Source organism: Leptonychotes weddellii, chromosome 5 (assembly GCF_054177405.1).
Source record: "Leptonychotes weddellii isolate Sample4059 chromosome 5, ASM5417740v2, whole genome shotgun sequence".
In the NCBI taxonomy this organism is placed as follows: domain Eukaryota; kingdom Metazoa; phylum Chordata; class Mammalia; order Carnivora; family Phocidae; genus Leptonychotes; species Leptonychotes weddellii.
This window is the reverse complement of record NC_138373.1, coordinates 55,702,376-55,715,216: the sequence shown is the minus strand read 5'-3', so window position 1 is coordinate 55,715,216 and position 12,841 is coordinate 55,702,376. Positions and strand designations below refer to the sequence as shown.

Here is a 12,841-nt window from a genome sequence, read left to right as displayed (position 1 = left end):
TGAGACCTGCGGGCGTTTTTACTCCCTTGTGTTTACACACCCAATCACCTAAACGCGCGCGCGCGCGCGCGCGCGCGCGCACACACACACACACACACACACACACACACTGACTTAGGAAACAGCGAGCCATCTTAATGGGTCAGGGATCCTAACATTGCATGCTCCACTTTGCCTGATTTGCCCAAAGGCATTCCTCAAACATTCCGATGTGACGTATTTCCATAATCATTTAAGATGATTTACTGAGATATAACATTTAGGACGGACCCCGGTGAAACAGATGAATGGAGGCACACTCCTTTTAAAAAAGGAAGCAAACAATACCTTATGGATTGAAATGCAAAGAATTAACTTGGGGTGGGGAAGAAATCTCAATTTCTCTTTTTCCTTTGTCTTTGAAAAATACCTCCCATTTAAAGAAAATGCTCTGCGTTTCCAGATTTTTTTTTAAGCACAAAATCTCTCAGTCCAAAGAAAAATTGCCAAATCAAGATCTTGCCTGGATATTTCCACAGTAAAATTAAAATGTGGCATTTTGATTCCATTCTTTAGACCTGCTGCCAGCGTGTGATGGAGAAAGGCCCACTTTGGCATTTCTGCAAGATGTTATGGACATTTTGCTTCAGTATGTGGTGAAAAGTTTCGATAGATCAACCAAAGTGATTGATTTCCATTACCCTAATGAGCTCCTTCAAGAGTATAACTGGGAATTGGCAGACCAACCACAAAATTTGGAGGAAATTTTGATGCATTGCCAAACGACTCTAAAGTATGCAATTAAAACAGGTATTGTCCAGTCAAAAATAATAAAGCTCTTTTTTCCTTTTACAATTTTTATTTTTTATATAAAAATGTTTTCTGTTTATGGAGTTACTGGTATTTTCAAATTAACAGAGTTATTTTCATCAATTAAAAGAAGTCATTATTAGAATGATATGAAGCAAAGTCACCCTTTACTATTAATGGTCATGCTTCTGAAGTTGATATCAGAAACATTATAAACGCATTAAGTATAAATCATCAGATTTTACACTGCACGTATTTGGCCACAGAGATTAACCACTGATGTAGAAGCAACCATTTGTCAGCAGAGGCCAGTAGAAGTGACCCAAAATGGAGAAAGGAAGGGAATATGGAAATGAAACCTCAAAAGGCATGATCCAAACAAGAGCCCAATACTAGTGTAGTGCTAGTCATTTCTTTGGCATAGGAATGGTCAGACATTGGATAAACCATCCTATGTAATCATTGCAACAGAGGGATAATATTTTGGCATTGTCTCAAATGGCCAGGACTTCAGATTCTAGCCCCAGGTTTTCTCTTTTTTTAAAGAAATGTCCACAAAAGAAAACACAATACAAACTAGCTTAACAATTCAGCGGTGTTATATACAAGGATGTGTGTGCTTCATAGCCATTCTGAATATAAAATAAAGAAAATGGGTGGGGGAGGGGAATGAAATATCCTTATTTTAAAATGTATTTTGTATCTATTGCTTTTTTTCACAGTTGTCTTCATACGCTGTTTATTTATTTATTTATAGTATTTATTTATTAGTAACATTTATTTGGGCACATTGTAAGCTTTCATTTTATCTACACAAAATCAGCTATTTATCTCCCCAGGTCATGATTACCGCTTCTTTTCCTGCATTGTCTCTAATCATGCTGATGCATGATCCACTACACTTCATTAAAGCAATAAAAATAGGTATGAATGAATTTCATGAGGGATAGAAGACCTTGTGGATCTAAATTGATTTGTAGCCTTAAAAAAGATCCGCTAGCAACTAAAAATGTCACATGAATATTAATTACCATAGGAACTTGATTTTTTATGTTGCCATTTCTTTGGTTAATGAATTATCATATTGCTCTAATCAACCACAAGCATTTTAAGAATGTTTGCTGTGTGACTTTTAGCTACTACTTTTGGTTTTGTTTTTCCATTCGTTATACCAATAGAGAGGAAAAGTATGCAGAGAAGAAGCCTAAGGAAATGGATCTGCTGCATTATTAGTATCCACTTTTGTGAGACTATAGACTTAAAACTAGGTGCATAGGGAAAGGAGTTTAACTTGGTGATTTTGACCACACTTGGTCTGTGGAATATGAATTTTGAAGGCTTATTAGCTATCATTCTCAATCATGTTCACAGAGAATCCACATGATGTATATACTAGGCATTAAAGATGTTCTTCCAGCTTTTGATGTATCTGTGGGGGCAAACCTGAATAGTGTTTTTAATTCATTTTTGTTTGATCCATTCCCCTAACCTAATATTTAAATGTAATAATAGTAGGTTGCTACCTATTATTTTTATTGCTACCAAACTGGAAAGAACCTATAAAAATGTTTTACATCTTCATCCTTAAAAGCTGGTGATGTCTGACATGTAATTTAAAGAGTTAAGATAATGAGAATTGCAAGTCAATGAAAGTCATAGTTCTGTCTATCAATGCTTCCTTTAGTGTTAGGAGAAGATGGGGCAATTCAATTCTTAGACTTTGCCATAATGCTTGTGAGATTGTTGGTCAAATGTAGTTCTAATGCATTTTATTTAAAGTTCAGGAGAAAATAGGATTACGTTGGATTTCCAAGCATCAATATCAGTATTATTCATAACACATGTAGTCTTCTGGTCTTCCCCATTCCACCCCTAAATAGCAGTTCAAAGAAGTAACACCGGTCACCTCTTTTTGACTAGCAAGTTTACAGGTTTTTATGCTATAACTGGTATTTGACGACTAGTACTATTTAGGGTCTGTAAAGTAGTTACCATCTCTGTGACCATTAGACATTTTAGTTCTCCTAGGGAGATGCTTTTATAAAATATGTTAGCACCTGCTTTCTACTGAGAGTCCTTAATCTAATTTTCACTTGGGCTCCAAGCTTAGAGAGGAGTGAGGGGCAGTGGGTTAAATACTTGCAAGTGGAAGTCGTTCTGTATTGTTAAAATTACGTCTGTAAGAACTGTTGGAACAGAAAACTGAAAACTGCAGAGAATGATAGTATTTTAGAATAAATAACATTTTCGGGGATCATTGGACTTGGTGGTAGTGATGGTGTTTGGGGAGTGCAGGGGTTAATGAGTCTTTTAACGGAGCCATCAGACAAAGAAATGGAAGCATTGATAGATGAGGCCGTCCTTGGGTGCGTGCTGCAGCTACACGGAGAGCAGTTTGGACCGACTTTGGGGCCCTCCCCAACTGATGGTGGACAAGGGGGTCAAGGCCGCCCGGGGCTGGTCGTTGGCCGAGCCTGGGCATCCTTCCTGGCTCATTTGCTAATCAGTGGGGAGCGTTCCAGAGGCGTGAGCGGCTCTAATCTCACGTTTCCTCCTCACTGTCTGCCCGGCTGCGCGTGGCCGCCTATTCCCGGGCCTGGTGGGGGCGGCGGCGGCAGCTGGATGCCCAGGCCGGCTGGGACAGCTGGGAGCCTCCAAGGCAGGTCTCTCCCACCCTTTCTCTCGGAGAGCCTTGCCTGGATTCGCCGGCAGCCTGCGGGGGGGTCACGGGAAGGGAGCAAATAGAATATTTCTGCAGCCCACTTCTGCAGAAATCAAGAGGACATGTTGCTCTAACCTGTCAAACTATCTCCTTCCGTTTTTATCACATCACCATCAGTGAATGAAAATTTTGAGGCAAGAGACATTCAGGTGCCATGGGCGACCAAGGTAAAAAAAAAAAAAAGAAAGAAAGAAAGAAAAGTGAGTCAAGCCATTGAAGCCTCAAATTTGCTTCCCAGTTTTCCAAAGGCAGTGGGCAGGGTGGATTGGCCTTTTGATATCCTGGGGCCAGACACAGGCCTTGGAATTTCTCTCAATTTTTTTTGCAGAGGTTTTTCATGCCAAAGTTTCCAGAGAGTTAAATAGTGTGTGATAATAGACGCCAGATTCATCCAGAAAATGCATATGAATTGGGAGAGTAGATTAATGGATTGATTTGCTAATTTTTATTAATTTCCTCACTTTAAGGAAATGGCTTAGGGAAAGAGAAATGAAGGGGAATCAGGAGGGAGAGGCGGCTGTGATTTCAGCTGTGAGCTCTAATGAAATGGGGAGTCAATGAGGCAGAGACAGGGGAGGGCTGTTCCAGACCGTGGCCCAGGCGGCAGCAGCAAAGGGGCTTTCTCATTTTGCCTGGATGCATAAACTGACAGGGTCAGCATCAGAGGGCCTGGTAAAGAGCGAAAAGGTAGAAGGGCACTGTGCACAGCCACAGGGAAGCAAAACAATGCCGGAGCATGAGCGAGAGCCACACAAATCCCAGTCTCTTTGAAATGTGCCCTTTCCCAGCTCCTATCTTTTCCCGGTGTCTAAATGTCTAACCACATGCCCAAGGCTGATAAGAGAGCACTCCAGTCCTAGAGATAAGCTCTGTGTTGACTTTTGTCCCTGTTTTCCCCATTGCCTTCCTTTATCTTGTTTTGCCTGTGCTGGCCTGAGAGACCGTCACCCCAGGCTTCAGACAGGTGTCCAATAAGTAGGGGCTGCCTTTTTATCAGATGCTATTTCCATAATTGATAATCTTCCAAAATTTTTGCTGCCAAGCAAATCACAGATTTAGAGATAGGCTTTTATGGGGCAAGACAAGGAATGGAATTCTAATGAGATATTTACAATCACATTTTAAATAATAGCCTCAGGAGTATTTGGATGTCAGCTCCTTTGGAGAGTTTTAGAGAAATCTAGAAGTTAATTAGATAAGCCTTGCTAATGGACTCATCAGCCCATTGAATATATCTTCATGTATCTTGTTGATGGGGCAGTGATGTTGACCGTATCCCTCTTTACTTCAAATCACAACTATGAGGAGTTCTGTTGTTTATAATCAAGTATTTGGACAGAAAAGAATCGACAAGAATTGAATTTGCCCATGCCCTCTTTCGACGATCATCACCTTTTGAATCCAGGGCAAATCACTCAACAAAGTGTCCTATTTTCTCATTTTTGTGTTGTCTTTTGTAATCATCAATCATTTGTCACTGATATCATTATGAATGTTGGCATGTTGGCATGCCTGGTGGATGTCATGATATGACTGATTCCCAGAACAACTTCAACAAAAAAGGATTTTTAGCAGCATGAGTGTAAACAAGAATAGCTTTGGATTACACGAGCATTTTAGTTTACAAATGTATTGAAGGGATGCTAGGAAATAAACTAGCATCCACATTGCAAACCACACTTGTTATTTTTTTTTTATATCGGATAATGTTTAGAGGAAGCTTTTTTAGAGTGTGTTTTAAGAAATACCAAAACCCCAAATAGTCTCTCTTGTTAGATGAAATGCTCCTTTTGGATGTGTCTGCGTGTGCACATGCATGCATGCACATGTTGGGTTTCTGAATATGGATTTCCTATTACTGAAGGATCTTTCAAGGTCTTTAGCTAGAGCAATCATGTGTTTGAGAGGCATTTATTTTCACTGGATGCAGTCTTGATTCTCATATTCCATTTTATTCAGGGCATCCCAGATATTTCAATCAACTTTCCACTGGACTGGATATGGTTGGATTAGCAGCAGACTGGCTGACATCAACAGCAAACACCAACATGTAAGTCGTTAAATGTGGTGTTTTTTTTTAAATCCAGGATAATTATTAGTGAGATTTCATAGTCTTTATTCTACCTCTCATGTGAAAATCTCTTTTTAATTAAGTAGTCCCTAACATAGTGATACAAACTTCAGAAGTATACGGGTGCTCACTCTAACTTAAAAGAAAAGAGTCCTGATCTATCTTTCATGCAATCAAAGCTATATAACATTTTTCAAACACAAAAGGCACTTTTTTGGCATTTTGGATTTATAATTATGTATAAAGTGAACAAGAAATGGGACCAGATGATATCTTTTAAATAGTATTACTCTGCAGTGTTCTTTATTTATTCAATATGATAAATGACCCTTGGGCATTAAGCTCTTAACTTTAGGAATATAGAAAAATGGGCAACCTTTAAGAAGACATAATTTTCTCTCTGTTCAATAGAAAAATCAAAACCTTTGTGAATGTAGGGCTTGAAGAGGGACATACAATAGTTCTATAGATGTTGTAATGATGAATTATTTCTTCGAGTTACATACATAAAATGTGGCCATTACTACATTTCAGGTTCACCTATGAAATTGCTCCAGTATTTGTGCTCTTGGAATATGTCACGCTAAAGAAAATGAGAGAAATCATTGGCTGGCCAGGGGGCTCTGGCGATGGGATATTTTCTCCTGGTATATGATATTTCAACCTTTCTTTGTGTTTTTTCTTCTGATACACAGTGCCTCATTATGAACATAGGAGCGATTAAGTATCTAGTCAGTGTTTCTGCTTATGTTAAATAGGTTATGTTGATCAAAAGAATGAGCGTGCTAATACATGACCATTGACCATGCTTCCAAGCCAACTCCCCATACTTGACCAATAGTTATTGGTGTTCAGAAAAAGGATAAACAGGGGTGGATATTTACCCAACCCTTCTACTGTGATCCTACACAGAAGATGTATGGATCATGTGGAACACAGGAATAAAGATTCCTCATAAGGGAATTCACTCTCTGAAACTCTTCCCACAATTAGTGAAAGGGTAGCCTCATTTAATAAAGCCTTCTCTGTTTCAGGAGGCATTATGAGGCAGATCTACGTAATTGAGCCTATGTACTCTGTCCCTTTCAAATAACAACCAGAGAAGCTGATTGACTTTAATTTCAAGGAGGGCAGAGAGTGACTTGGGAAACCTTTCTTAAAGCTGAAACAGAGGGTGCTGATTCCTTCCAAAGGTTTCTTTTGCCTTCTCTTCTTTATCATGCCATTCAGTCTCTTCATCCTGCCTTTTATCACCAGCCATTGGATTCTAAGCTCCATTATTTACACCTCTTCCAGCCAAGAGAATCAATCTGACACACAAAAAAAGCCTTGCCCTTGGTTCCGGATCTGTATGTGACCTTGGTTTTGACGCAGAGAAGAAATAGAAGTTAGAAAGGCAGTAGGGAGAGAGAGTCACTGACCCAAGGAAAATAAACCTGGTGTGCAGACTGTCACCTAATCAGTGGCAGGAGAGGGTCATCAGAATGGGGCGGGCCCTCAGTACACTGAGACTGGCCCTGCTGAGGAGGCCACAGCCACACCTGCCATTATGTCAGGCCTAGCAAAGGCCACGTTGAGATGTCCCTTCAGCAAACCTAGAGACAAGCGGATGATGAGGGAGAGAGAAAATAAAGAACAGGTGGAAAGAAGAAATTATAAGCAAGCAACAGTGGCCTCAAGGGTAGGGCTTAAATTAAGGAGCTTTACCTACAAGCTCAGGTCTGCTATTATATTTTATGCTTTTAAAGATACAACACAATTTTTCAGGTGCTGAAGGAAAACATGTTAGTTAAATGGAAGGGAAAATTAGCTTTTTTTTTTTTTTCGTTAAACACCAGCTGTGATGAATTTAAAGCTAGCCTTTATTTTGTAGGGAACGCAGTTTTCCTTTGGAAAACCATTCCCCACTGAGGGAGCTTTGCCATCATTGCCTGGAACTGATGCTCTTAAGATATTTTTCATGAGGAATTAGGTAGTGTTCAAAGATCAGCATTGTTTTTGCCTCTATTCTTCTCCCTCTTACAAGGCTGGTTATGTGATTGAGCATCCTGAGCTCTCTTTTAAAGGTCCCCAGGAGTGGGAAGAGAACAGTTGCTCCTGTTGACCCTGAAAACTTGTCTGAGAGGGCTTGGGCCAGGCCTAATTTAGCTGCTCTTGGAAACCACTTGCCCCAGAAAATATACACCCAGAGAAAGAACCTTCTTTGGCAATTCTGCTAAGCCAAGTATGGACACCCCCATCAATGACAGAAAATGATCAGGTAGAAAGACTTAACCTTGATCATGGGGTTCCTTCCTTGGATCCTAAAGATCTGTATGCTCTCACACCAAGATGGAAGCCACTGATGTCATGCTAAGTATAATGTAGACATTGCAAAGTGGGGAGGGGACAGAAGAAAAGGCCATTGGCAACCTGTTTCTGCTCTGCTTTCTACAAGGCATTACAGAGGAGAGATGGACTATAGCATCCTCACTTGCAAATGGATGCCTTTCCAGGTAGCATCTGGCCTTATTCCTGGGGTATAGGGTCTTACAATTTAAAGAGTGGGGATAGGGGAAATCATACATCATATGTGCCTGAGATCTGAAAGTCCTATTGCCCAGGACTAAACATGGAGAGTTAGGTCTGTGACTTGAATACATAGCTCAGCTCAGTTTACCTTACACCTCCATCTATAGCATCCAGAGGCTTCATGCTTCATGGAAAGTTCTCTGGGACTTCTAGAAGAAATCTGTTCATGTGATGTCACCTGTGACTGGGAGCCAAAGAGAACTGGAGTATTCCTCACTGCTCAGCAAGTCATGAAGGACCAAAAGAGAAGAAAGGGAAATTTTGGCTTAGTCACAAACCTTTTCCAATCTGACAGGATTTTCCTGATGATTCAGAGCTCGTTTTTGCATCCTTCCTCTGGAAGACGCATCTGTCCTCCTGCCTGGGTTGCACAACAGTCTGCTCTAACGATCCAGAATCCTCTTCATCTCTCTCAGGGCTACTAGATCTTTAGACAGAGAATAACTGGAGTGGCAAAATGAGAAGTGGCAAGGTAGAGCTGGAAGCTTCTTGAATAACTGTGCTATGTGACATGGTATCTTTGTGTTCATCTTCCCCTTTTTCTCCTGGCCTCCTTTCTCCCCAGCCTCTCTGACAAGAACAACTAGGGCAGTGCTTCTCTGCTGGGGGCTATTGTAACCCCCAGGGGACATTTGGCAATGAATGGAGAGGTTCTTGATTGTCACAACTTGGTGGCGGGGGAGAGGGGGGAGGTAGTACTAGTAGCCTCTGGTGGATAACAGCCAGGGATGCTGCTAAACACCCTCCTTTAAAAGCTGGTCCCTTGCCCGGCAGCATCCTACACCCTCAGCCCTTTTAGACAAGGTGTTTGCTCAGAGCAGGCCTGACCTGGATTCCTCTTGCCCCATGTCTCTGGGGGTCAGAAGAGGTAGCAATTGCCCTTATTCAGACTGATGACAGAACCGGGATCTGGATAGTTACTGCTCTGGGCCAGGCTGCTTGCTTGCGTCGGAGCCCAGGGAGCATGAGGCAAAAGTCATGGCCCTGTGGGGGCCATTCAGTTTGGTACAAAGAGCCCTCTGCTCCTCAGCCACCCAAAGGGAAGGGAACTCTCAAACACTCACATCATGGCAGAGCCCAGTGTGTCCCCTATGGGAAAGGAGGAGATAGTGGCTTCACTCTGCCACATGACGTCACAGCTTCCATTCCAACATCCCCATTTGCATGCACAACAACTGTCTTCTTCTTGTATTGCAAAAATCCTGAGCTTTCCAACAATCTTGGGGGAAATCTCACTTTTCTTTGCTTGTCAAATGAGACCTTACTTATAAGATACAAATATTATGGTATGAAATCCTTGACAATCTTAGGATGACACAGAAAAAGCAATTCAACATAGACTTAAAATTCCCTTAGTTTTGTGTTTTCCTATCATTATGAAATAAGATTTTTGTTCAGCTATTACAATTGTATTTCTATGAAGTCTTTGAGGGGGAAGAACTGTTCTGGGGAAATTCACAGATGAGTATGATGAAATGGGCTTGGATGTTTATCCTCATTCTTTTTTTTTTTAATTTTTTTATTGTTATGTTAATCCCCATACATTACATCATTAGTTTTAGATGAAGTGTTCCATGATTCATCGTTTGTGCATAACACCCAGTGCTCCATGCAGAACGTGCCCTCCTCAATACCCACCACCAGGCTAACCCATTCCCCCACCCCCTCCCCTCTAGAACCCTGTTTGTTTTTCAGAGTCCATCATCTCTCATTCTATAAGAATTGTGGATTAACAGTCCACACCATGAGCTACAACGGATTTGTCTTAGTGTGAGTGCAAGGCACTGCCTGAGTTGAAATGAAAAGAAATGTTTTCTCCATCAGGAGATAAGTAGGATTTCCACAAGCCTAATGAAGAATGACCACGTTCGCATGGTGGGAAGGAAGGCAACAATTTCTCAGTTCTTAAGAACCTCTTCAAAGGACTCCCAGCAAGAGCAGAATCAATTGGCAGTTCTGTTTAGTCGCAGATTTGGGATGTGAAGGGGTAGCATATGTCCTATGGTTGGGCCCAATGCTCCTTTTTCTAGACTCTCTTAGGCTGAAGATTCAGTCTGAGTTTGAGGATTCAGGTCAAAGGATAACCAATAAATATGGCCTTCTCCCATGTCCAAGGAGGATTCAAGGTCAATGGAAATAAGGAATGTTGCTTGCATGTGAAATGATGTTGACAATGACTAGAAAAGGTCATTGTGTGTTGCTGTTACTTTCTTTAGGTGGTGCTATATCTAACATGTATGCCATGCTGATTGCACGCTTTAAGATGTTCCCAGAAGTCAAGGAAAAAGGAATGGCTGCTGTTCCCAGGCTCATTGCCTTCACATCAGAGCATGTATGTGTTTCTATTCTTTCCAAGTTTAAGGTTATAGTCTGTAAAGCCCAAGCTGAAGGAGTCATATTTGGAAATGCTTTATCCCCAGAGGGTAGATACTTCTTGGGAGAGAATGAGGGGAGAGAACAACTGTGTGGTACAATGGGGTGAACCCCTTTCTCTTTGAAATGTAGGAAAAACCCCAAAGAGAAAGCAGAATGCTTCTAGAAACTTATAGTTTCTACATGTAATTTTTCTGTAATAATGTTGTGTGTTGGGGGAAGGAGGAGAGGAGAGGCCAGAGTGACTATGAACTCATTTGGACAATTGTTGCTGTGCCTACATAATTCAAACCTCTGGAGTGTCCTACTGATACCATCTTTTTGTATGAAAATTCTTTTTTTTTTTTAAAGATTTTGTTTATTCATTTGACAGAGAGAGATAGCAAGGGCAGGAACACAAGCAGGGGGAGTGGGAGAGGGAGAAGCAGGCTTCCTGTGGAGCAGGGAGCCCGATGCGGGGCTCGATCCCAGGACCCCGGGATCATGACCTGAGCCAAAGGCAGACGCTTAACGACTGAGCCACCCAGGTGCCCCCTGTATGAAAATTCTGATCAGATATTCTACCCTAATGGTGCCTTGAACCATTTAATGCTTATCTTTGGTGGACTTAACCAGAGGTTTTATCACTGTAGAGAAATGGTCTAGTGGTCATATCTGTCATATCTGATGTTTGGGTCAGTTCTGTCTCAGCCAATCACAGCCTCCTGCGTCCTGCTAGGCTCTCTCCAGGCAGGATGCTGAGACCTGGGTCTTCCTAGCTGAACGCCACAGCATAGTACTTCACATTCTTTCCATGGCTTTCAAAGAGTTAATGCCATTCTCCTTACCATCACAGACACATTGAAAAAAGTGGCCCACCCTGTTGACATAAATTAAGCTAAACAGCTTCCTTCTGCTAGGCCTTCAGCTTTCCTTCCTGTGTAGGGACAGAGCCGCACACAAGCTCGAAGCCACTTTGCAGCTCTTTGAGCAACATCTTGGTTCCAAATTCTCCCACCACACAGACCCTGCAGTAAACCAGAGGCTGTTCTTGACAGACGTTAGTAAGCATTACCTGCCATGGAATTCCTAAGATTTTTCCTTCACAACCTCTGCCTCAGAATAGCCTAGGGTCTGGGAAACAGTTGCCTCAAAGAAGATCAAGAAGCCCTGTGATGGTGGGGGAAATAGGAGCTGGGGAGGGTAGAGGGGTCTATAGGGAAATGAGGGACTCCTGTAAAGAGACATCAGTGGGGAGAGGCAGGGAGTTATAGTGGGAGTCGAGGCACATCTCCTACGGAACTTTTCTTTTTCTGCTTTAAGTGATGTGTGTGCGTGTTCATAGCAAGGAAGCAAAGGGTAAGTACAAAGAAGCCTGTGACTACCATTCACAACCATAGCAGTAGCCATGGAATCAAAGAAACTAGTGATTTATGTTAACAAATGATCTTCAGTATCATTTTTAGACATGTTTTACCATTTTATTTTGTTTTGTTTCTTTGCCCTTCCTCAACTTACAGAGGTCAAATTTAGCAGAGAATTTCACAGGCTGAAATTACCTGCCTTTGCTTTCCTATTTGCTACTTTCCTATTGTATTCCTATTGCTACTAAAAAAATTACGACAAACTTAATGGATTAAACCAATATAAATTTATTACCTTACAGTTCTGGAGGTCAGAAATCTATAATGGGTCAGGCAATGCTGTGTTGCTTTGGAGATGGTAGGGGAGAATCCATTTCCTTGCCTTTTCTAGCTTCTAGATGCCACCTGCCTTCCTTGATTCATGGCCCCTTCTTCCAACTTCAAAACCAGTAGAAGAACATCTTCAAATCTCTCTCTCTTTCTCTGACCTCTGCTTCTGTCACCACATCTCCTTCCGTGGCTCTGACTCTCTTCCCTACCCCTTTTCCACAAGGACACTTGTGATGACATTGGGTCCACCCAGATAACACGGGACAATCTCCCATCTCAAGACCCTTAGCTTAATCACATCTGCAAAGTCCCTTTTGCCATGTAAGGTAACATATTCTTAGGTTTCAAGGATTAGGTTGTGAACATCTTTGCAGGAAGGGCATTATTCAACCTATTAAGCCTAGTACCCCATCCCATGAGATAATTTTCATTTCTCAGCTTCTCCAAGGGTAGAAAACCATGATATAATTTTTTTCAATTACTATTTCACTATACTATTGTACCCCTAAATAGCTAAACGTTACTCTATTCTCAATCTCAAGAAGCTCGGATGATCTTATATTAGGCATTTTCTTTTGGCTTCCAAGCTGTTTGCACAACCTGAAGTGAGGTTGGTCGACCGGAAAGCTGCCCTGTGCTCTC

At 41.6% G+C, this 12,841-nt stretch overlaps 1 protein-coding gene across 2 annotated transcripts in view; it reads left to right on the top strand.

The window, feature by feature from the left end:
- Positions 1-12,841, top strand: part of GAD2 (glutamate decarboxylase 2) — an 81,656-nt gene that overhangs the window by 2,611 nt on the left and 66,204 nt on the right. For both annotated transcript variants that reach the window (XM_081820756.1, XM_081820755.1), the window contains 4 exons: positions 556-789; positions 5,471-5,561; positions 6,117-6,229; positions 10,370-10,485. In XM_081820756.1, the coding sequence (XP_081676882.1) occupies positions 556-789; positions 5,471-5,561; positions 6,117-6,229; positions 10,370-10,485 (554 nt within the window). The remainder of the gene's footprint in view (positions 1-555; positions 790-5,470; positions 5,562-6,116; positions 6,230-10,369; positions 10,486-12,841) is intronic.